Here is a 22,985-nt window from a genome sequence, read left to right on the forward strand (position 1 = left end):
GTATGACTTCTCAATCGCATGGTTAAAACTTAAAAGAAGGAAAGATTAATTTGCTCTTGATAATTGATTTTTTTTTATTAAGTCAATTTGTATTTTTAGTGTCGGCAGGAATTAAATTACAAATTTTTTATTCTGTTTTGAATCAAATTACATCTCTTTGTACTTCCAATAAAGATACTTATTATTTGAATATTTTCTCTCTCACTTAAATTATATATAAATCCTCACTGCTAAGTGCTGAGGCATAGTTTAAAGAAAAAAAGTTCTAAACTCCCAAGTTTGGATCTATTGAAAAATCTGTCTCATGCTTGGCATGCTTAGGCCTAAACAATCAAAACGTGTTCTACAAATGTAAATGGGCCAAGCTTTTATGAGAGGTTTGGAAGATAGTGCCTATAATAATATTGCCCAATTGTCTTGATGACACATTAGACCAACAGCCCTTCACCACTTCACTTTGCAAGTACGAAGTGTCACATTCTAAGAGGTGGCTTCCACGTTATTGCATGAGGATGGTTATCTAGATGGACAAATGGGTGAGGAAGAGAATATCCTTACCAAATAGCAAAAACCCCACTGGACCAAAAAAAAAAACAAGGATCATATTGAAGGCTTAAAATGTTAGGTAGGGTTTGTGGACCAAATGGTATTCTTGTCTTTTTGAACTTTTTGGGATGAATCTACACCGGGCAAGTTGAAAAAGAGACAAAGTAATAGCACCACGCGGTTTACAATTACTCCTCAAACTGTGGTGGTTTCCTTTGTGTGCTCAAAGACTAGTCTTCTATTATACCACGATGGCAATTAGGAAGATACCCAGCAATGTACACTAGTCTTCCATAACTAAATGCCAAAACAATATTATCACCCAATGGGTGATTTTAAATGGTTTGATTTGAGTGTTTTAAACAAGAATCTTTGAATTTTCATAATCGCTAATGAATTTATGGTTTGTATTTCGATATGTGTGTTATTGTGTTAAAATTTTTTAGGATTTAGACTTGATTGATATTGTGTTTTAGTATGTATGCCACGCCATAAAGTATTGAGAATGTGTAATGACTTTTTGCAAAATATTTATGGAAAATATTTTGAATTAGTTAATTAGTACCTGACTTAAAAGCTTGCATTTCAATATTACAATGAATTGATTGAATTCTACCATTTTCAATTGTAGTTTTCTTGATTAGTAACATCCTGTCAATTTCAAGAATTTTTTTTTAAATTTTTTACCGCTGTGATTTAGTTTTTAAAGTGATAATAACGATTATGATGATGATGTATGATAATCTACAGATAATATACCATTACAATCAACTCATTATCATTTCCGTGAACTAAGGGATAAGTGGATTGATCCCACTACTTCTTAAGAAGAATCGGACGTGCCAATTGACCTAGAAGTCAATGGTTATCCTTTCTAGAAGTCTTTTTTTTTTTTTTTTTTCTTTTCTTTTCTTTTTTTTTTCCCCATAAAATTGGTACTACATTATTTTAGTTTCTAAATCTCTCTCTTCTGTAAAATAATAAAAACAGTCCAATTATTTTATATATAAAAAATCATTAATGAAGTGGCAAAATCCAATATTTCTACAGGTCAGGTGTTTCTAGGATATTTGTTAACGAAATTATCTTTTAAAAATTTTGATATCACTGATAAATATAAAAAAACTGTTAAAAAAATCAATTGTTTTTATTTTTTTGATAAGAAACGCCTAAAAATATTTTATAAACAAATGATCCTAAGGAGATCCAATAATAATTGATGAATAACATTTTAAAAATTGGGAATTATTTTAAAAATCATAGACAATCCTCCTAATAACCACATGTATTATTAAACAAAGTGCACCCACTGGTAAGGAATTTCTCCAAGTTTCCAAGTTTGTACAAAATAAAGCTCATCCAGTCGTACTCTCAAAGAATATCCTACATTATATACTGTGTGCTACCACTTAAATCCAAGGTGCGCCCACACACCACGGCGGCACCCCGACTTTGAAGGCAAAACCAAAACAAAAGTGAACCATGCTTCTAAAGAAAACCGCAACATCTCTCCTTTTTACATTCTATATAAACCCACCTGCTTTGCTTCACAAACTCATTCACTCAAAATACGAAAAAAGTTATTACATACAAAGAAAGTCGTTCTCTACGTGATTAAAGTACAAGAAGCTAACATGGCCGCAGTGGTAGAAACCTGGATGGGGGAGCTAGCAAAGCTTAAAGAGAAGGTTAAGGTTAAGACCCAGAAGCCACTCTTTTCAAAAGCCAAAGAAGAAGCTGAAGAAGAAAAGGAAGGTGCTACCAAGGAAGCAAGAATCGTTCAAAGAGAAAACATGTTGTCAGAAACCACAGTTTGTTTGCTTATGGAACGGTTTGCACCTTGGTGAGGCTGATCATGAAAGTGTGGTGTACCAAGGAGAGGTGCAATCAAAGGAAGAGAAGAAACAAGATTGAAATTCTATATGAATCCACATGCTTTTTTTGTTTGATGTTTCACCATTGTCTTGATAGCTGAAGGAAAAAATACCATGAAATGTACAGTGTACTGTCAAGAGGATTTTAGTTCGGGTACCTTTCTACCATAGTGTAACATTCTCGCGTTTTGGTAAATTTACAGTATCTGCCGAGGCAGTTAATTATTGACGAGTACCATGTTATCCTATTGCCATATACTCATATCATATGTAGTTATTCAATATACAACATTTAATTATTAATGGTGGTTCAATATATCAATCGTCATATATGGTGTTTCTGCCATCTGCAGCTGCTGGATAACGGCTTTATGAGAATTTGATAAATTAGAAAGCTAAAATGGGGAGATGGGATTTGAATCGTGGACCTTTTTATTGGAAACATCAAGATACTAGTAGAGTTACAAGGCTCCGGCTACTAGATAACGGTTTTGACATATTGTATTTTCTTGTTTAGATGGCCTTAGCTTTCTAGTCTTTTTTCACTTTTCTTCACCTTTCCTTAACTTTTTTCGAAATATAAGATAACTCTAGGGTATTTTTTTTCGAAATATAAGATAACTCTAGGATATTGATAGAAGATATGTTTTATTTATGAGAAGTTATACGTTTACAATATTTTCACAATAAATTATATAGGTGGTTAGTTGTTATTAATTTTAATTTGAACCTATTACTAAAAAGATTTTTTAATTTATTTTATCAATAACAATCCGTAACAACCTGTAAGTGCACAATTGCACCTGGCCCCAAGAACAGTTACGGGCTCAAGCCCAATGAGCCTTAAACAATATGAATTTGTAGAGTGTGGGCTTGAAACCCAGGTTAGAAGTGTCTGAGGATTAAATGACAAGCCAAAGATTGCAAACACTTGAAAACAACAAGGAATATTGTAAATCAACCTGCTCGGACGTAAGCCGAGAGCTGTTCTTATATTATCTCTTTATCTTTTTTCTTTTTCTTTTAGATTACAAAGAAGGGCGCCCTCTATTCCTGTTTTAGGTTGCTCCTTAAATACTCCTCTTTTTGATACTTTGTACACGTGTTGCCCCAACTCCCCCTTAGCCTATATATTTCTTTTCTCAGTGCCTTTGAATAGTAACCAGAAGTTTCCCTTCCACGTTCAGGTGTCACTTCCCCATTAATGCGGCCAGGGTGGTAGGTGCAGGGTCTTTAATGTGGAGGTGGCAGCTTTTATCTTTGGTATTTCTCTAACATCGGTGCTTCTAGGACATTCAAGGGTTCATCTCCTTTAACCATTGGTCTTGACCGTGTCATTCCCTAACCTTTACCATGAAGTCCTGGGTTCTCCAGTGTCCGTCCGAAGGGAAATTCACCCTCGGCTGGATCCTCGGATCCTCGGCGCATGGGCCGACCCGTAGTACTAACAAGTTCTAAACCCAAGAGCAGGTCGGCCTTCCTTAGCATGGCCCAAAGGCCCACATCCCCATCAGGGTCTTTTTACTCCCCACACAACCTGTTACTTAAAATTTGTTATTAAAGTATTGTGAAAATGTTATGAACATAACATTTCTTTTATTTATTTATTGATAAAACTTAAGTACAAATCCTATTTAGATTCAAATGTATGGTTAAGTTAGTAAATAATAGATTACTAAATTTTAAATTTAATTATTGTGACAATAGATAAAATTGTTTGCACTGCAAAAGTCAATGGTCGCGTGTTTGAATTTAATTGATGAATTTAAAATTAACACTTTAATTAGTTATTTTTTCAAAACCGCAAGAATCATTAGGTTTTAATATTTTAGACTTGAACTGAACTTATTAGGATGATGATGCTTCAAAAGTAGACATGTCACCATAGTAACGGTTCAGTGGAGCTCTTGACCCAAGTTTTGCCCTTTCTATTTCTTTCTCTTTTTAAAATTTTAACCATATAATAGTCGTGTGCTGAACCTTATCAGATATGCATAGAACTTGGAGATTCAAAATTATTTTAACATAAAAGTACATAAATATACCACTGGCTTGCTGTGGTTTTGGAACTTCCTGTGGCTGTGGGGACAGAGAGGATAGACTAAAACCAGCCAAAATGTGTCTATTACAAAGCACACAGATAAACAAGAAGTTGTGCTCTTTGTATATTAATTATTACAACCCTTCTACCATATAAACTTGACTTCACATCTCAAAATATCTTCCATCCACAACCTTCAAAATATCTTCAAGGCACTATTTACAACTTTTCCACTTACGATTTGTCTGTTTGTGCTAATACTAAGAAAGATTTTTTAGTTATGTCTGGCCTGGTGGATATGTGGACTAGTGAGATGGACAAGCTGAGAGAAAAGGGTCAAACCATGTTTTCTAATGGCTCGAGCCTTACGAATGCTGAGTCTAGCCAGAGGGTTCAAGCCAAGCAAGAGAGCTCAACTGGGTTGGTCCAAGCTTTTAGCCGGTTCATGCGAGTCAACTCGCCTGTGGTGTTGTATTCTGAGGTTTCACTTAAATTGTATTAAAAAAAAGGCTTCACTACTTAGGATCAGTTTAAAGAAAAAAGTTTTGACTCCAAGTTTGGATCTATAAAAAAATCTGTCTCATACTTGACATACTTAGGCCTAATCAAGCCTACTGATACGGCTAGGCGTAATTAAAATGTGTTCTTCAACCGTTCTAATTTTTAAAATCAAAGTTCTCCAAATGTAAATATCGGAGCTTTGATGAGAGTTTTGGAAGATAGTGCCAAATTATTGCCCAATGTTTCTCGATGACACATTGGGCCAGCCCCCAGCCCTTCACCCAGTTTACTTTGCAAGTATGAAGTGTCACATTTTTAGTGGTGGCATCCACGTGATTGCACGAGGATGTTATCTTTTATGGACAAATGGGAGAGGAAGAGAAGATCCTTACCAGATAGCAAAAACCATTGGACGAAAAAACAAGGGTCTTATTGAAGGCTTAAAATGTTTGATATAGTTTGTGGACCAAATAGCATTCTTGTCCTTTCGAACTTTTTTGGGATGAATCTACACCGGGCAAGTTGAAAAAGAAAGTAATAGCACCACGCGGTTTGCAATTACACCTCAAACTGTGGGAGTCTCCTGTGTGTGCTCAAAGACTAGTCTTCTATTATACCACGATGGCAATTAGGAAGACACAACAATGTACACTAGTCTTCCATAACTAAATGCCAAAACAATATTAACACCCAATGGGTGATTTTGAATGGTTTGATTTGAGTGTTTTAAAAAAGAATCTTCAAATTTTCATAGTCGCTAATGGTTTATGGTTTGTATTTCAATACGTGTCCATGCATGTGATCAATTTTGATTAGTCATTTGAAGATCTATAATTGACTTAAAATTTTTTTGGGATTAAGACTTAATTGTTATTGTGTTTTAGTACGTATGCCACACCATAAAGTATTGAGGAGATTTGAGAATGTGTAATGTCTCTTTGCAAAATATTTATTGTAGATAATATATGTATATGTTAGCTTAGGAGAGTTGGGGAGTTAAAAAATTCACCCCCCCTTTGAATTTTTAATTAGTTACTCCTGACCGTCAATGCTTACATGTCAATATTACAACGAATTCTACCCTTTTCAATTGTAGTTTTCTTGATTAGTAACATCCCATCAATTTCAAGAGTTTTTGTTTTTGATTCCTTAGCTCAAAGGCTTTTGACACTACTTTTATGAAAAATATAAAAAGCTATTAGTAAAATTAATTATTTTATCATTTTATGAAAAATATAAAAAGCTATAAGTAAAATTAATTACTTTATCATTTTTTCATAAAATGTTTTTAAAAATAATTCTTAAACCAATGCCCTTAGTTAACATTTCTTTGAATTTAACTAGCCAATATCCTGCATGATGTGCAATGCATTTTGATAAATTTTGTAAGAAATTATTTATGACTCATTGATTTCATGAATACTATTATTGTTAGTCACACTTAATCTATGAGGTTTTCTATTAAAACTAAATTCAAACTAAATACATTGAGGGGAAAATTTCTCCAATTCATGCAATCAAGAAATGTCACCAAATCATAGTTCATATTGTCACCTACAAACCTGCTGGTTTATAGGTTTCTTTCTTGTATTATTTATGTTTTATATATCAATTAGCTATAAAAACTTCTAGAATTTCATGATACAACAATAGAAAAAATGATGTTGTAGTGATGCAATAATATTACAATTTAACCTCCAAATTTTAATTGAACTAAAAGTAGCAAAAATAGATCCTTATCAAGTATACGCATCATACAGAGAACCAAAAATATAAATTGGCACATAATATGAAAAAATAAGCCTAAATAAATTACAATACTACATAATTAAAAACGTATACATAAAATCTAAACAAAATATTTAAGACAAACGTAATATTTTGAAAATTAACATATATCTCATAAAGAAAAACAAAAATATTGTGAGAAAATTATGGAAGTTTGATTTTTAAGTTAATTGGAAATGAGGATTTATATTGGACAAATGTGGAGACAAATAATATTTACCCAATTCATTGAATCCAACTCTTACAATTCGGCATTGAAGTTAGTCTTATGCAGAAAATTGAAAAGATTTTTTGATTCCTACATATCTCATGACTTTTTAGATCCTGTATCAATTCAATGCATGTAAAGTTATAAATGTATACAAATTCTTTGAATTTTATTAATACATTGAAATAAATGTATTTGCCATTACTTAATAATTTGACATAAATACTAAATTTAGATGAGGTGGAAGCCTAAATGAAAAGAATGTTATACAATGTGCCACTTGGCGGAACCTCATACTTTCCCACATGAGGTCTCTACTTTGATATATATATTGATTGATTGATGTGATAATAATGGTGAAGATGTGGGTTCCAGTTAGCTTAACTAGTAAAGTCCCTGATGGTTAAATAGGAAATTTGAGGTTCAATCCTCGTCTACATAAAAAAAATCGATTGATATTTTGGCCTAATGATAAAGAGCACAATTATCAAAAGTGGATGCTATAGGTTGAAACTCTATGAACTCAAAAAAAAAAATGTTGATGATGATAATTATGATAATCTACAAACAATATATAAATATACCATTATAATCAATTCATTATCATTTCTGTGGCTATATCACATAATATTGGAATCACTATCTCTTTCATTAAATAAGTGAACTAAGGGATAAGTCATAAGTGGATTGATTTGATCCCACTACTTCTACTCTTATATATTTATTTACATAAAGTGGGGATTTTATACCAACGGATTTTGAATGTGAACTCACATATAAGAAGAATTGGACGTAAATGCCAATCCACCTAGAATTCCTCTGGAAAAAAAAGACAGAAATCCATGAAAGCCTATCACCATCAACATTGAAGTGGGTTGGTTCAGACATTGATGATCATGAGTTACCAAAGAAGAAGAAAACAGTTTCACATGATGATCGAAAAACTCCTATCATATTGGCAGAGGCTGATGTTTAGCCCTACCAGTGAAGATGAATATCCTATGTTGGAACTGTCGTGGGCTTGGGAACCCATAGATAGAGCAAGAGCTTGACAATTTGATCTGGGTACAAGATCCCTCAGTCGTGTTCTTACCCAAAACATGGCTTGATAAAGCCAGGCTAGAAACTATCAAGGTTTGATGTAAATTTGGTGGAATGATCTAAGTGTCAATAGTAAACAAAGGAGGGGGTGTGGCTGTTTTTTGGAAGGCAGAGTGCAATTTTGAAGTTGACACATACCCCCTTAATCACATAGATGCTATTATGCATAAGGGAGAGGAAAATGAGTGGAGATTTACAGGATTTCTATGGAGAGCCAGATACAAACCTTCAACATGAATCATGGGAAAAGCTGAGAAGATTGAAGAACAAATATTTGATCTCGTGGGTGTGTGGCGAGGGATTTTAATGAAATTGCCAAGGCACATGAGAAATTGGGAGGTAGGCCAATGCCGGTCAGACAAATGGAAGCATTTAGAGATGTGATGGATGACTGTGGCTTCAAAGACTTGGATTTTGTAAAGGGTAAATATACTTGGTGTAGAAGCTATGGAGAGAATAATATAATTTGGGAAAGGTTGGATAGAGTAATTGCCACTACAGATTGGATTGACCTTTTTCCGACTACAAAGGTTGTTCATTTGGAGTGTGGTTCGTCAAATCACAAACCTATAATAATCATGCCAAAAGGTATTTAAAAGAAACAAAGGAAGCCTTGGAGATTTGAACAAATGTGGCTAGAGGACCCGAGGTGTAAAGAAATTGTTGAATCGGCTTAGGGCAGAATTATGGTAGGGGGTCCGATGGAGCAAGTGGAGGCTAAGATCTAGGAATGCCAAGCAAAACTAACTCAATGGAGCCGGTTGAGTTTTGGAAACATTACTTGGTTGTTAAAAGAGAAAAAAAAAAAAAAAGCAGCTAAGGAAAGCCGAAGAATTAGCAATTAGGAGTGGTTCAGTGGAGAGGGTGAGCCAATTGAAATGGGAGATAAATGGTTTATTGATCAAAGAAGAAAAAATGTGGAGACAAAGGTCAAGGACTTTGTGGCTGCATGAGGGGGACCAAAATACATGCTTTTTCCATAACCAAGCATCACATAGGTATAGGAGGAATTGGATTGAGGAACTGCAAAATTCTATAGGAGAGATGTGCAAGGAAGAAGAGGATATTGCTCAATTTTTAATTACCCACTACTAGGAGTTGTTCCATTCGGTCAACCTAGAAAATATTGAGCATGTTCTGTCAGCAATTCCTACAATGGTCACATCAGAGCTAAACAATATGTTAAGTGCAGAATTTGTGAAGGAGGAGGTTGATGAAGCTTTGAAGCAAATAGATCCTCTAAAATCACCCGGACCAGATGGACTTCCTCCACTCTTCTTCCAAAAGTTTTGGCCGACTATTGGGGAGGAAGTGTCACAAGCAGTCCTCACTTGTCTTAATTCAGGTTCCATCCCATCCACTATAAATCATACTTTTATAACTCTTATTCCAAAAGTTAAAAATCCATCTAGAGTTTCAGATTTTCGTCCTATTGCTCTTTGTAATATTATTTACAAATTAGTTTCTAAGGTTGTTGCAAATAGACTTAAAAAAGTATTACCTTTTATTATTTCTAAATCACAAAGTGCGTTTCAGTCAAATAAAGTTATTTCAGATAATATCTTGGTGGCTTTTGAGTTGCTACATCAGATGAAGACTTAGAAATCAAAAAAGGCAGACTTTATGACCTTAAAGCTGGATATGAGCAAGGCATATGACAGAGTTGAATGGAGGTTCTTGACGAAAATTATGAGAAAGATGAGTTTTTGTGAATCTTGGATAGCCATTATCTATGAATGTGTCAGCACAGTCTCTTATTCTATTCTTGTAAATGGAGAACCAAAAAAGAATATCTACCCTACAAGGGAAATCAGACAAAGGGATCCTCTCTCCCCATATCTCTTTCTTTTATGCTCTGAAGGACTGAATAGATTGCTTCAACAAGTAGCAAGAAATTCCTCCATAAGAGGGTATTCTTTAAGTAAGAATGGACCTCGAATAACTCACCTATTTTTTGCATATGATAGTTTACTATTCTGATGAGCAAGAATGGAAGAATAACAAGTGATCCAAAATATCCTATCGGTGTATGAAAAAGCATTAGGGCAATTGATTAACTGAGGCAAGACCACCTTGTTTTTCAGCAAAGTTGTCACCGAAGAAACAAAAAGAGAGATACTTTTCTAGGAGTGTTAGAGATTAAGGAATATGAAAAATATCTTGGTTTTCCAGCTGTGGTGCGGAGGAAAAAAAAGACAAGCCTAAATTACATAAAGGAGAGAGTGTGGAGCAAACTACAAGGATGGAAGGAAAAACTCCTATCCCAAGCCAGAAAAGAGGTTTTGCTAAAAGTGGTAGTCCAAGCTATCCCAACTTTTGCCATGAGTTGCTTCACGTTGCCAGTGGGTCTTTGTAAAGACATTGAGATGCAAATCCGAAAGTTTTGGTGGGGTGAGCGTGGAGGTCAAAGAAAAATTGGGCAACTCTTTGCAAGACGAAGGCCGATGGAGGAATGGGATTCAAAGATTTGGTAAGGTTCAATGAAGTAATGCTAGCTAAGCAGGTATGGAGGTTAGCAACGGATAGAACATCATTGTTGTATAAGGTGTTTAGTGCCAAATATTTCCCATCAGGTTCAATTTTTTATGCAAAGATGACCAAAGGCTCCTATGCTTGGCAAAGTATGCTCAAGGCAAGACAGGTGGTGAAGAAAGGGATGATACGGAGAATTGGAGATCGAAAAAAAGCCAGGATTTTTCATGATAAATGGATCCTTGGAGTTTTCCCACTGAAGGCAGCAGCTAGAAGCCAAGAATTCCAAGATGATAGAATGGTCTCTGGCCTCATTGATGCTGAAATAGGGGAGTGGAACGGGTAGCTGATTGATCAACTCATTTATCCATTTCTGGTGCAAAGAATAAAGGCCATACCTCTGTGCAAGATGAGTCAGGAGGATTGTCTAGTATGGCCACGAAGTAGTGATGGAAACTACATGGTGAAAACTTGGTATCAGCTCCTTGGCAAAATGGAAAATAGAGAAGCAGCTTTGATTTCAGATTAGTCCACATAGAGAAGCTTTTTTAATGGCATTTGGAAGCTCAACATTCCAAATAAAATGCAATTTTTTTGTTGACGAGCTTGCAACAAGGCACTTTCGACAATAGAGAATCTATACAAGAGAAAAATTTTGGACTTGCCTTCATACTCTTCATGTGGCAAGGCAAAAGAGAGCATTCCATGCTTTATGGGAGTGCGAAAAAATCCGCACAGCATGGGGCCCTAACTTCAACAGCCTACGGAAACTACCTTCTCAACCATTGACAGTGATGGACCTGATATAGACTTGGACAAGAGGGACGAAATGTGGAGCTATTCATGGTGATGGCTAGGTTCATTTGGTGTAGAAGAAATAAATGTCACTTCAATGAGCCTAGCATACCAGTGGACAAGCTTCTTAAGGCTGCCTTAAAGTCCTTATCAGAGTTTCAGAGCAAGCAGCTCATTGGTACTACACACCAGAAACCAGCAGTGCCCAAATGGCAAACACCACCAAAGGATACCTACAAAATAAATCATGACAGTGCAATCTTTTCAAAGTCAGAGGAAACAGGTATTGGTGTTGTGATTAGAAATGAAAGGGGCAAGGTGATGGCATCCTTGGCTGAGAAGGTGAACAAACCATTGGGAGGGGTGGAAGCTATAGAAGCCATGGCAACTAGAAGGGCAATCCAGTTGGTAGTAGAGTTGGGTTTTCAGTAGTGTGTTGTTGAATGAGATTCAAAAATTGTATTTAAAGCTTTATCAAGAGAAGGTTCTGATTGATCAAGTTTTGGTCATATTATAAAAGACTATAAGTCTATAATGGGTTTACCAAAAACCTGTTCTTTCTCTCATGTTAAAAGAAAGGGCAATGGGGTTGCCCATGCCTTAGCTAGGAGAGCAAAGAAATCTTTTCCTCTTTTAGTGTGGATGGAATCTGTTTTGCTAGACATTTCTTTTCTAGTTCACATTGATGTAATCCCTTAAGTTTGTGTTTTAATAAAACCTCATGGATTTACCTTTTCTCCACACACACACACACACACACACACAAAAACCTAGAAGTCAATGGTTATCCTTTTTAGAAGTTTTTTTTTCCCCATAAAATTAGTATTATTTTAGATTATAAGATCCTATTTATCTATTTTTAAAAAATATATTAAATTTTAGGAGAAAACCTAGGTACAATACCTTAGGTGCTGTTCCTTAGGTTCTCCACTTAAGATTGAGCTATGTAGCTACTTAATTAAAAAATACACTTCCATCCCATGTGGAAAAATCTACATGGCAAAATTTTAAAAGGAGAACCTAAGGAACAATACCTAAGTACTGTATCTAAGTCTTGCTCTAAATTTTATTACCTCATCAATGTTTAAATAACTTTTAAAATCCTATAACCATTGTAACTATCAATGGTGCCATAAAAAAATCTTGCAACTAAACTGAATTTTTTTTAAATATTTCTAACATAAGGATTTAAATCTCTCTCCTTTATAAAATAATAAAAAAGTCCAATAATTTAATATATAAAATAAGTACAAAGTTTGGCTACAAATTTAGTTGTAGTCTAATGTTACAATTTCTATTAATAAAATTAACATGACTACATAATTTTAAAACTAACTATTAAATTGTACGTTTTTTTATGTTTTTAACGCATATTTCAAATTTCTTACCAATCAGATGTTATTTACTATACAATCTATAAATTTATTTTTTATGCATAATTTTAGACTACAAAAAATTAAAATTAAAATATTTAATTGATGACATAACTATTAATATTTGATCAATTTACAAGTATTAAGGATATAAGAAGAAAATATTATCTATTGGCAAATTTGCCAAAATTCAAGTTTGTTGCCAAACTTTATCTTAAAGAAAATCATTAATGAAGTGGCAAAATCAAGTACCCTTTTAAAAAGGGTTGGGTGTTTTTAAATTATTTGTTAATGAATTATGAATCATTATTTTAGAAAAAATTTGATACTATTTTTATGAAAAATATAAAAAAAAAAACAAAAATAGTTACTTTTTCCTTTCTCATCAAATGTTTCTAAAAGTATTTTCTAAACAATTTTTTTTTTTGAGAGAAAGTATTTTCTAAACAAAACATCATTACAAAATGGAGGATGAATAATGTTTTAGAAAACTGGGAGTTATTTTAAGAGTTATAGATCGAACCCTCCTAATCACCACATGTATAATTAAACAAAAGTGCATCCACAGGTAAGGAATTTTTCTAACTTTGTACAAAACAACGCACAGCCAGTAGTACACTCCCAAAGAATATCCTTCATATATTCTGTGTGCTACCACGTAAATCCAAGGTGCGCCCACACAACACGGCCACACCCCGATTTTGAACCCAAAACCAAAACAAAAGTGAACCATTTGCTTGTAACAAAAACCACAGCCTCTCTCCCTCTTTTCATTCTATATAAACCCACTTGCCTTGCTTCACAAACTCATTCACTCAAAATACAAAAAAAGACTCCTACATACAAAGAAAGTTGTTCTCTGCGTGATTAAAGTACTCGAAACTAGCATGGCTGCAGTGGTGGAAACGTGGATAGGGGAGCTAGCAAAGCTTAAAGAGAAGGTTAAGGTTAAGACCCAGAAGCCCTTATTTTCAAAAGCCAAAGAAGAAGCTGTAGAAGAAAAGGAAGGTGCTACCAAGGAAGCAAGAACGGTTCAAAGAGAAAACATGTTGTCAGAAACCACAGTTTGTTTGCTTATGGACAGGTTTACTCCTTGGTGAGGCTGATCATGAAAGTGTGGTATACCAAGGAGAGGCTGCTAGCAAAGGATGAGAAGAACCAAGATCGGAATTATGTATTTTTAATCCATATGCTTTTTTGTTTCATGGATTTTGAATGATCCTGTTTTGGCTTGTATGTACTAATAGTTTAGATTTTGTTCATAAGTTTCTTCTTGCGCTATGTAGAATGGATTACTTTTGATGAAATCATTGATTTTCTGGTACCCGTTTCTTCTTTTTCAATTTTAAGGACGTGTTCAAATCATTTTATCATTATTACGAAGGAAAAGATGAGAAAAAGAGCGTCGGTTAAAATGGTTTGATGTGCAAGTGTGCAAAGGAGAACAATAAGTTCATTAGTGAGGAAGAGTTCATTGATTCAAGTCGATGGAATAAAAAAATGTTGAAGAAAGACTTTAAATTAACAATAGAAGAATTGTAGAAGTAACAAAAGATGAAATTTCAATTAAGGAAGTCACCGTGAATGTAACTTAGAATAGAATACAATGACAGCAAAAGAATACATATGATCGGTCAGGCACGATTAGTTTGATGAAGATTCATTATCAATTTCAAAATATGAGGATTAAGGCTTACTAGTAGTGGCCGTTGTTGTAGTATTATTCAATAGAATGTTATTGTTGTTGTATTATTAAATAGAAAACTGCTAAGTTGATAGTTAAATTGGTCTATTTGTGTGATTAAAAGTGATTTTTTGAAATTATTTTTGTTATTATAAATTTGATTAGATTGTATTAATGTAGAATAATTTTTTTACCTTTGAGCTTGGTGTTAATAGACCTCCTAGTATATATCATTTTTTTTTTGATAGTTCAGATATACCAATTCTTGAAAGATTCATTCTCAAAAAAAAAAATTCTTGAAAGATACTTTAACTAATTAATATCTAAATAAAAATAATTAAACATATGAAATGTTAATTTGAAGTATTTTATAAACATATGGTCACTAATTAGAAATATCCATACTTTCTAAACAGCCGGTGGAAAAGAATTTACTTCCGCAGAATGAAGATTCCATGATATAGGAAATGCTTAAGGCACTTGTTCTTCCTCATTGGATTTTCTTTTTTCTTTCACCCTCGTAACTTTAGTGCCCACCCTTATTGTACTTGGCTATTCAGCTATGGATATTCTATAAAATCATCCAGATGAGTGAATAAGTAAGTGGACAAATTCTTAATCAATTTTGTTCTTCACTACCTATTCCCCCTTTTTCTTCTCTTGGTGATTTATGTGCGTAGATTGGAAGATTGTGAAAGGATACATAAGCACAAACGTTGCCTCCATAATACAAAATCATCACAAGCAACACATAGGCATACAATTTCGAATATTCCTACAGATATTTGTGACCATTCTAAAATATCAAAGGGTCAGCATTAAGGACAAATAAAAACAAATTCTTTTACTTGATAAATCTGCAAGGTCCTACAAGACTTCTATTCTAACTTTTTCAAAAGAAAAAAAAAAAACATCTAGCTTTCCTATATGTCAAAAATATCTAAACAGACTCTCTATTCTGTTCTCCTATACATGTTTTGTGTGAGTACGTAGGTACAAAATTTTGCGAAAAAAATGCTACTAGACTTACAAGTCATTTTAGAGCAATAAACATGCGGACCTTGCCTCACTGTCAGTAGAAGACAACTCGTAATTTAAGTAGGGTCCCTCTTCTTCATACCGCATGATAATCTCCCTTGCATATCTAAGAGCTTCATCTACCGTGTCATTTTCCAACCCGATTACTGGTGAAACAAACAACTTGTTATCTGTAAGAGAACGGAAAAGTTCCTTGAACTTCATTCCTATATAGTGGGAAGCACGTTGAGCCAAAGAGGGGTAAGTGCTGTTGTGACAATTCGGGCTGACAACAGGCTTGAAGTCACGAAACCATTCACATTGTGTGAGAGGGACCTGTTCGATCTTTTCCTCAAGCAGGTCAAACTTGTTGAGAATCAAAAGGAAGTTCTTGCTCTCAAATGTTGGATGAGTGACTATGCTTTCGAAGAGCTCTTTGCTTGCCAACATCTTGTTGGTTAAAACTCCATTACGGTCAACAGAATATTCGTCATAGTCAGTCAAGGCAACACAAAACAGGACAATATCAGTGTCATCAAACATGTCCAACCACTTGCAGTGTTCTCCTAGGCTTCTGGGATGCACTCTAATTAGTTGGTACCTGAAAATTCTTAGAAAAACTATGGTAAGATAAATCACGAAAAAAGCTCAAGAAAATAAATGACAAACAATATTCATCACCTATAAAAATAGGGATAACATAGCACTTTGAAAGTAAATAAAGCACTGTGTATTCCACTCTCAACGCAACTAAAACATACATAGTTTAGTGGGAAAATTAATTGATATTTTGTTTCCAAGAATATTCTCTAAGTTTCTGTCTAAGAAAAAATAAAAATGAACTAAGACAAACGAAACTAAAATTGAACCAGGTTTTTTTGTGTTTCAACATTCGACCACTCACGAAGTTTAAGTATTTGACATCAAAACTAGAGCCTTGTATTTTCAAGAACTATGAGAATGCAAGGGCAAGGATAAGCTGAAATGAAGACCATGATATCGAAGGCTGAAGTTGCAGTTCCTTGGGTTTAACGTTTTATGAATCAAGTAGCATCAATACAAGTAAGAACAGACGTTTCATTCTTATAGTTTCCTCTGTAATGGCAGATCAGATCACAAAGACTTGTGCCTGTTAGGTACAGCTTTTTCAAATAACCTCATTTTTAACAGGCTGAAAATTAAACCGTACCAAACGGGCACAAAAAAATATATCTTCCAATATTTAAGAAGTTTTTATCTTTACCATGTCTTAGATTCTTTTGTTGATGACTAGTTCTTGGTTGAAGCTGACTAACACTGCATTGCCCAAAACATTTTTAACAGAAATATGGTTAAAAACAGTCATGAAGAGATTTTTACCATAGTCAATCAATCTTGATAAGGAACAAGGCGTTTTTGTTCATATATGAAATACAATGAAAAAAATGGGAGAACTGACCTCAGTGAACAATAATGCCAATAATCAGGACCCAGTAAATCATCTTGTGTTGACTTGGGAAATGAAAATTCCATGCAAGTAGGGCTATTGGATGAGGTAATCCCGTCAGCATACAAGATGTCCATGTCAGAGGGTTCGTAATCTGTCCTAGAAATCTCGAAAGCCTGCATTTGGAAGACATATTTACAAAAAGCATAATTACAAATTTTTTTTCTTAGTAATCATAGTTGATACACTTGCCATATTCCCATCAAAATGCACACAATCTAAAGGGCATAGTCACTACTAAAATGACCACTGGAACACTGTTAATTGTATAAATCTAAGCTTCAGAAATGAGCAAGAGTTTCTTGCATTAATTGGATTCACATAACCTCGATTTCTAATTCTAAATATGACTGGATCAATTCAGTCAAACTGGGTGCCCTGTTCAAGTTTTTGTAATAAGTAAGAAATCTTTTCATTAGAAATAAAAAATACCTAGTACACCGCCGGTGTACTAAAAGAGAAGTACAATCAATGCTTCCAAGTTTTTAACAAAAAAGCAGAACTAATGCTTTCAAGTTCAGCACTATATCCCCTCTAATTTTCATTTCAAACCAACAAGAAAATCCATACCCCACACAGCATCCTCTCCCTTTCCCAAAAAATTCTGCTACAACTGCAGAACTTATGAAGTACAATACAATCCTTATTCCAAACACATGATTCATACCCAATATTAGGAACAAGGGATACAAGAAAACATTAATGACCCTTGAAACAATCAAGAATGGCTGGCAAGAATTAGCGCACCGCAAGATTACTAATGCAGCTGCTACATCTAAAAGCTGAAGGATGATGCCCTTTAAAGTAACAAAAGAATTTATACTGTTACAAGAAAATTTATACTGTTATTCTACTTATCACTGTGAAAGAAGCTATAATTGTGAAGATTGGTAAATTCAACCAGAAATCATCAAGAACTCATCATAGGGGATTTAAATAATTAAAAAAGAAGAAAAATAAAAAACACATATTGGAGGTTTTGTCTTAGAAATGAGAGAGAGAGAGAGAGAGAGAGAGAGAGAGAGAGCGCAGAGAATAATCTCACCCGATCTAGGAAATAAGCAGCTACTCTAGGTAGCATTTGTAATTCATTCCTCCGGTTGTATGTGGCTTGAATGGCTGCATCCTTCCACATCTCCTCAATAAAAGGTGCATATTCACAAGTAGCAGCTGGAAATATGGCTTCCGAATTATCTGACTGCAAAACTTGGAGGAGCCAATCTGAGAAAGCTCTCACTCTTGCCCCAATGGAATAGATTGTTGTATCATCAATCTGAATTGTATCCCCTGTTGAGAATAGGAAAATTTAGACTATACTCTAGATAAGCTAATTACCGATGTTAATATGTTCGTCCTGAAGGAAAATCTTAACAGTAATATGATAATGTAATTTGATCAACAAAAGGTACACCATAACTTCACATGACAGGAAAGCAAAGGATTTCGAACCAATAGGAACGTCAAAAATACTTGTAAAGAGCATGGCGCTAATCCACCACAATAGAACTGGTCTTGAGCTGTTTAAATAATTAGCCATTTGGACAGATTATTTTGGAAAACCTCAAGTGATCAGTATTATACACATAAAAATCACAACAAAGGCATTAGGAATTTGTCAGCTACATGCAGTAAAAGGTAATCTAAACACAAATTTTGTATTTGACCTTTATTTCCCTTAAATTGTTCAAGATGTAACTAGAGGGAAAGTACACATGCTACTAAGATACAAACCTCCCCATTGCTGGATCCTAGACTATTACCGAAGTGTTCGACTACTCCCCAATTGCCAAGTAATTAAGGAACACAGAGAAATTAAAATAGATAGCTATCTCAAGATATTCTTGAGTCCATCCTTGACAAGTACTCTATGTACTTCCTCAAGGTGGAAGAATGAGAAAACAAAGAATAAGATTTTTTTTTGGAATAATTGGAAAAGTCCAGTGATCAACCACTAGGCTTCTATAGTACAGGATGGTCAAGATGTGGTTCTGTTAAAATGGGGATTCAAAGAATCCAATTCATGTAGCTATGCAAATATTTCCCACTAGTCATGTTGTTACAGAAACAGTAGGGGAAAATAAATGTCCCAAATAAAAATAATAATTAATAATACACAAGTTGTTTCCTCTTTATTACTAGAAAAGCTCTGTGAGACAGAACTCTAGAAGAACAGGCAGAAGGACTTAAATGCTTTTATGGTCACTGTTAGAATGATAGTTATGTGCCCAAATTTACCATTTTCAAACAACTTAAGCTTTTAGACAAGAGGTAGTTTATCATTGTATCATAGTAAGTGATCACAAGTTCGAATCTTGTCTCCACTCTTTCTCCCATTCAAAAATTTAAAAATCCCATGTATTGGACCCTGCTTAAGGGGAGTTTGGGTCCATATGCGAGGGGAGTATTAAAATAAAGGCCTGTTAGCTTCAGGCTCATCAACATGCTGGACCACAACCGGGCAGGAACCCTCCATTCCGCCTGAAACCTGACCTCAAAATCGATCTATTTTAAGTGATTAAATTCACCCTTTATAATAGTTTAAGCTTTTGGGATAATTGATAATTCATCAGTGACAGTAGACAAAGATGAAACTCCGGCAGCAAAGCAGCAAAGTCACGAGATTCATAAAATAATTGAAAATATTGATCTTGTTGTAGGGAAAAACACAGAATAGAATCTCACAGAAGAGACCATAGTATAGATTCTGAAGACTAGAACATAATGAAGGAGAAAGTAATGATAAAAATGTTTTCTGATCATCCCTGCCACCATCATCATCCAAAACCTGATCCCAACTGTTTAGTAACTAAATGCATGGATCCTGTGTTACATTTAGAGAACTTTACAAAGGTAAGAAAAAATAATTCAAGTTGTGTGTGTGAGCACATGAGCATTCAGTTAATTGTTGCATACTATAAAATACTATCTAAGCATATTGAAAAATGAAAACTAACTTTTATGCATTTTCAACATACCCTTAACATAATTCTTATAGATCAATTGACAAAACAAAATTAGCATATAAGCTCTATAAAAGAGAAAATTAAGTAGAATCAACTCTTATCATACCTGAAGGTCCAGACTTATCGATAACACATCTTTTCCTCTTCTCAAGCAAACTTTCTTCTTCAAATTGTTCTCGTCCCTCAAGAAGTATTCCGAGATATCCAAATAACTTTCTTTGGATAAAAAACTTGATAGTTTGGCGCTCATCTTCAGAGAAAGGAATACCATACAGAATCTTAGCCTGATGTAAACAAAAACAGTGTTTCCAGTGTCATCAAAAATTAAAACACCATTTAACAATACAAATGAATGTCAAGGTTTAGCTGTATCAAAACCACATTTTCAGTATCGGTGTTTTTAACACCACTAGAGAAATTATTAGTTATCATCATGTTTCCTGCATTAGTTAATTGACTTTATGGAAAAGTATACATAAAAAGAATATGAATAAAACACAATAAGATTTAATACTAGTTTATGGTAACATATAATCCTCAGACAGAGAGAGAGAAATTACTGCCACGATACACTAATCTAACCTTTGCCATCACATTTCACAAGGATTTCAACATAATTATAAAATTGGTTGAGTATTAAGGGTAAAGAACTAAGCTATATGAGATGTTCACCAAAGTTTAATTTACCGTAAATGAATATTTTACCTGTTTATATATCGTACTTGTGCCAGATTTGTCACAACCAACTAAAAGAAATTTATGAATAGATTTCTGTGCAAGGTTGTCTCGGATTTCTCCATTCACTTCTTTCCCTGAAGGATTTTCAGAACCAGGAGGAACTGGAAGAGACAAGACTGCGCAAACCAGCTTTGTTATAGCCTGTAAAGAGAGAGAATTTGCACAATTATTTAAGTATAATAAGTAAGATGAACTAGGTAAAACAAGCATGCCAATGCTCATCACTATGCAAACTTACCTTGTCCCATATTTTACTCTTTTCTTTCTTATTCGCCTCTTCCTCATATGTCCCGTCTTCACTCACCCAAAGGTGAGGCTCTCCTTCACAATGCACCCCAGCTGACTGTAAAAATTTATAAGAATAGCATTGATCTTACATGTTTAAAAAGCTCACTACAATCCAAAACAACCAGACTGAAATGAATTGAGCACACCAACCTTTAGCATCCAAAGCTCTTCTTTAGTTATCTCCCTGCTGTTTATTAATACTTTTGCGTTTCCGTTGCTAGCATTCGTCTTGATGGGGCCCCCAACATTTAGCTGGGAGGTAATGATCTGGGAAGGCTTTTGTCCTTCCTGTTCATTCAAACCACAACAATTATTCCATTATGGCGGAATAGAAAAAAAGAAGATAATATATAAAATGAACTAGTAGATTTTTGGTGCTCACCTTTCCCCAGAAACCAGAATATTTGTCATACCAATAGTATCCTGGTCTCAGCTTTTTTGGTGGGTATTTGCAGTTTCGTAATTGGAAGAGCTCATCTTTGCTAAGGGTCTCACCATTCACAAAAACAAGCTCTGGTGGCACCTGATTCACTTCACATAGCATCTCAGAATTCATTATATTCTTAACTTCCAAATCAGTTAGCAGCCTCTTGAGCAACCTAGAACACTTCCCCAACTTCCCTCGCCTAGCCTCACGAATCCTAAAACCAATGCAAGTAACGCATTTCCTTCCTTCTGGCATTGACCCCATGGCTCTCAGCACACAGTCATAACAATACTTGGCTCCACAAACGATGCAACCCTCCTTCTCCATGAACCGGTCTCCCTTGAAACATCGATAGCATACCCCTTTCTTCATCCTCAGAATCACCAATTTCCTCAAGAATTACCACTTCAGCCGATTCGAAGTCACAATTGATCTAACTTGCACAGGTACCGGGTACTGGTACAATACACGAAACATCTCGAAATCCAAAAACTAATTAATATTTATTTTCAGATATATTTAATTTTTTTTTTTGGACATAATTTTCGCTTAAGTCACAAGACACACAATATTATATTATTAAATGAGATTAAATTTGGGGGTAAAACTAAAACCCCAAGTTTTACGTCCTATAATTCTAGAAGCGTATTACATCCACATCAATTTTACAACAAATCATAAGTGGTTAGTTGTTATTGATTCAAATTTGAAAATAACACTAGGATTACTTTTTTGCCTCAACAATAACAACTAGTAACAACCTACCACTTAGAATTCATTGTAAAAATGTTGTGAAAATATCATTTCTCATAATTCTAACATGTCACATTATCATATCACATATTAAAGAATTAATACAACCACACCAAATCAATTTGAATACTCATCAGAAAAGTCAACCTAACTGAGAGTTTATTGAAATTTTATTAAGTGTGGAAGGATATTATTGAGTATGTTGTAAGTAAAAAACTAATATGACAATCTCTTATTTAATAGTGTAAAACATAGGATTTACACTATATTCTTACCAAATTTGGACTCTATACTATATATGTTTACATTGTACTAGCAATGTAAGATTTACATTGTAGACTAAATAATTGTCCACATTTGCAAAAATAACTAACTCATTTCTAAATTATGTAACTAAGAATTTTCCATATTATATTAGTTAATACTAACAAATGTTGTCCATAATACCTAACCCATCACAAAAGGGCTAGGATTTAAATCCTCCTAAGTCCTCCCCATCGTTGTAATTGTCGAATTATAAAATATATATATACTCATACATTGGACACTTAAATGTGACTTGTGAATATTTTTTTTAAAGGGAGAGAGAGAGAGAGAGCGAGAGAAGCGTAAATACAGTTCTTTTTTAATCTCTTTAGGATTTGTTTGGTTGGAATTGTAGAAAAGTAAAATAATAGAAAATAGGGAAGGGATAGAAAAGTAAGAGGAAAAAAGAGATTTAATTTTCTCCTGTATGTGTTTGGTTGAAGGAATAGAAAAGTGGAGACATGAAAAACTCAATTATTTGGTTGAGAAGAAAAATAAAAGGATGAAAAATAAAAAATGGTATAAATTGACTCATATGCCTTTATTAAAAAAAATTACATCCAATTAAAAAAAAGCATACAATTCAAACAAAAATTCAAATCAAGTTAATCTATATATATTATT

The 22,985-nt window shown here is 34.1% G+C and overlaps 1 protein-coding gene across 1 annotated transcript; it reads right to left on the reverse strand.

Annotated features, from left to right (window-relative positions):
- Nucleotides 1–15,216: 15,216 nt before the first annotated feature.
- Nucleotides 15,217–21,777, reverse strand: LOC142642455 (extra-large guanine nucleotide-binding protein 1-like). The gene is made up of 8 exons (XM_075816811.1): nt 21,258–21,777; nt 21,026–21,163; nt 20,826–20,930; nt 20,555–20,728; nt 19,956–20,133; nt 17,932–18,173; nt 16,839–17,002; nt 15,217–16,001 (listed from the first exon to the last, which is right to left on the reverse strand). The coding sequence occupies exons 1-8, from the start codon at nt 21,672–21,674 to the stop codon at nt 15,422–15,424; spliced, it is 1,998 nt and encodes a 665-aa protein (XP_075672926.1). The 5' UTR covers nt 21,675–21,777; the 3' UTR covers nt 15,217–15,421.
- Nucleotides 21,778–22,985: the final 1,208 nt, after the last annotated feature.

Source organism: Castanea sativa, chromosome 7 (assembly GCF_040712315.1).
Source record: "Castanea sativa cultivar Marrone di Chiusa Pesio chromosome 7, ASM4071231v1".
Classification (NCBI taxonomy): Eukaryota; Viridiplantae; Streptophyta; class Magnoliopsida; order Fagales; family Fagaceae; genus Castanea; species Castanea sativa.

Coding starts and splice junctions, on each gene's coding strand:
- LOC142642455 (XM_075816811.1), bottom strand. CDS start 21,674: ATGAAGAAAGGGGTATGCTATCGATGTTTCAAGGGAGACCGGTTCATG. Junction 20,134..20,554: donor CAAGTACGATATATAAACAG/GTAAAATATTCA, acceptor TGTTTACATCAG/GCTAAGATTCTGTATGGTAT. Junction 17,003..17,931: donor CTGCTTATTTCCTAGATCGG/GTGAGATTATTC, acceptor TTCCAAATGCAG/GCTTTCGAGATTTCTAGGAC.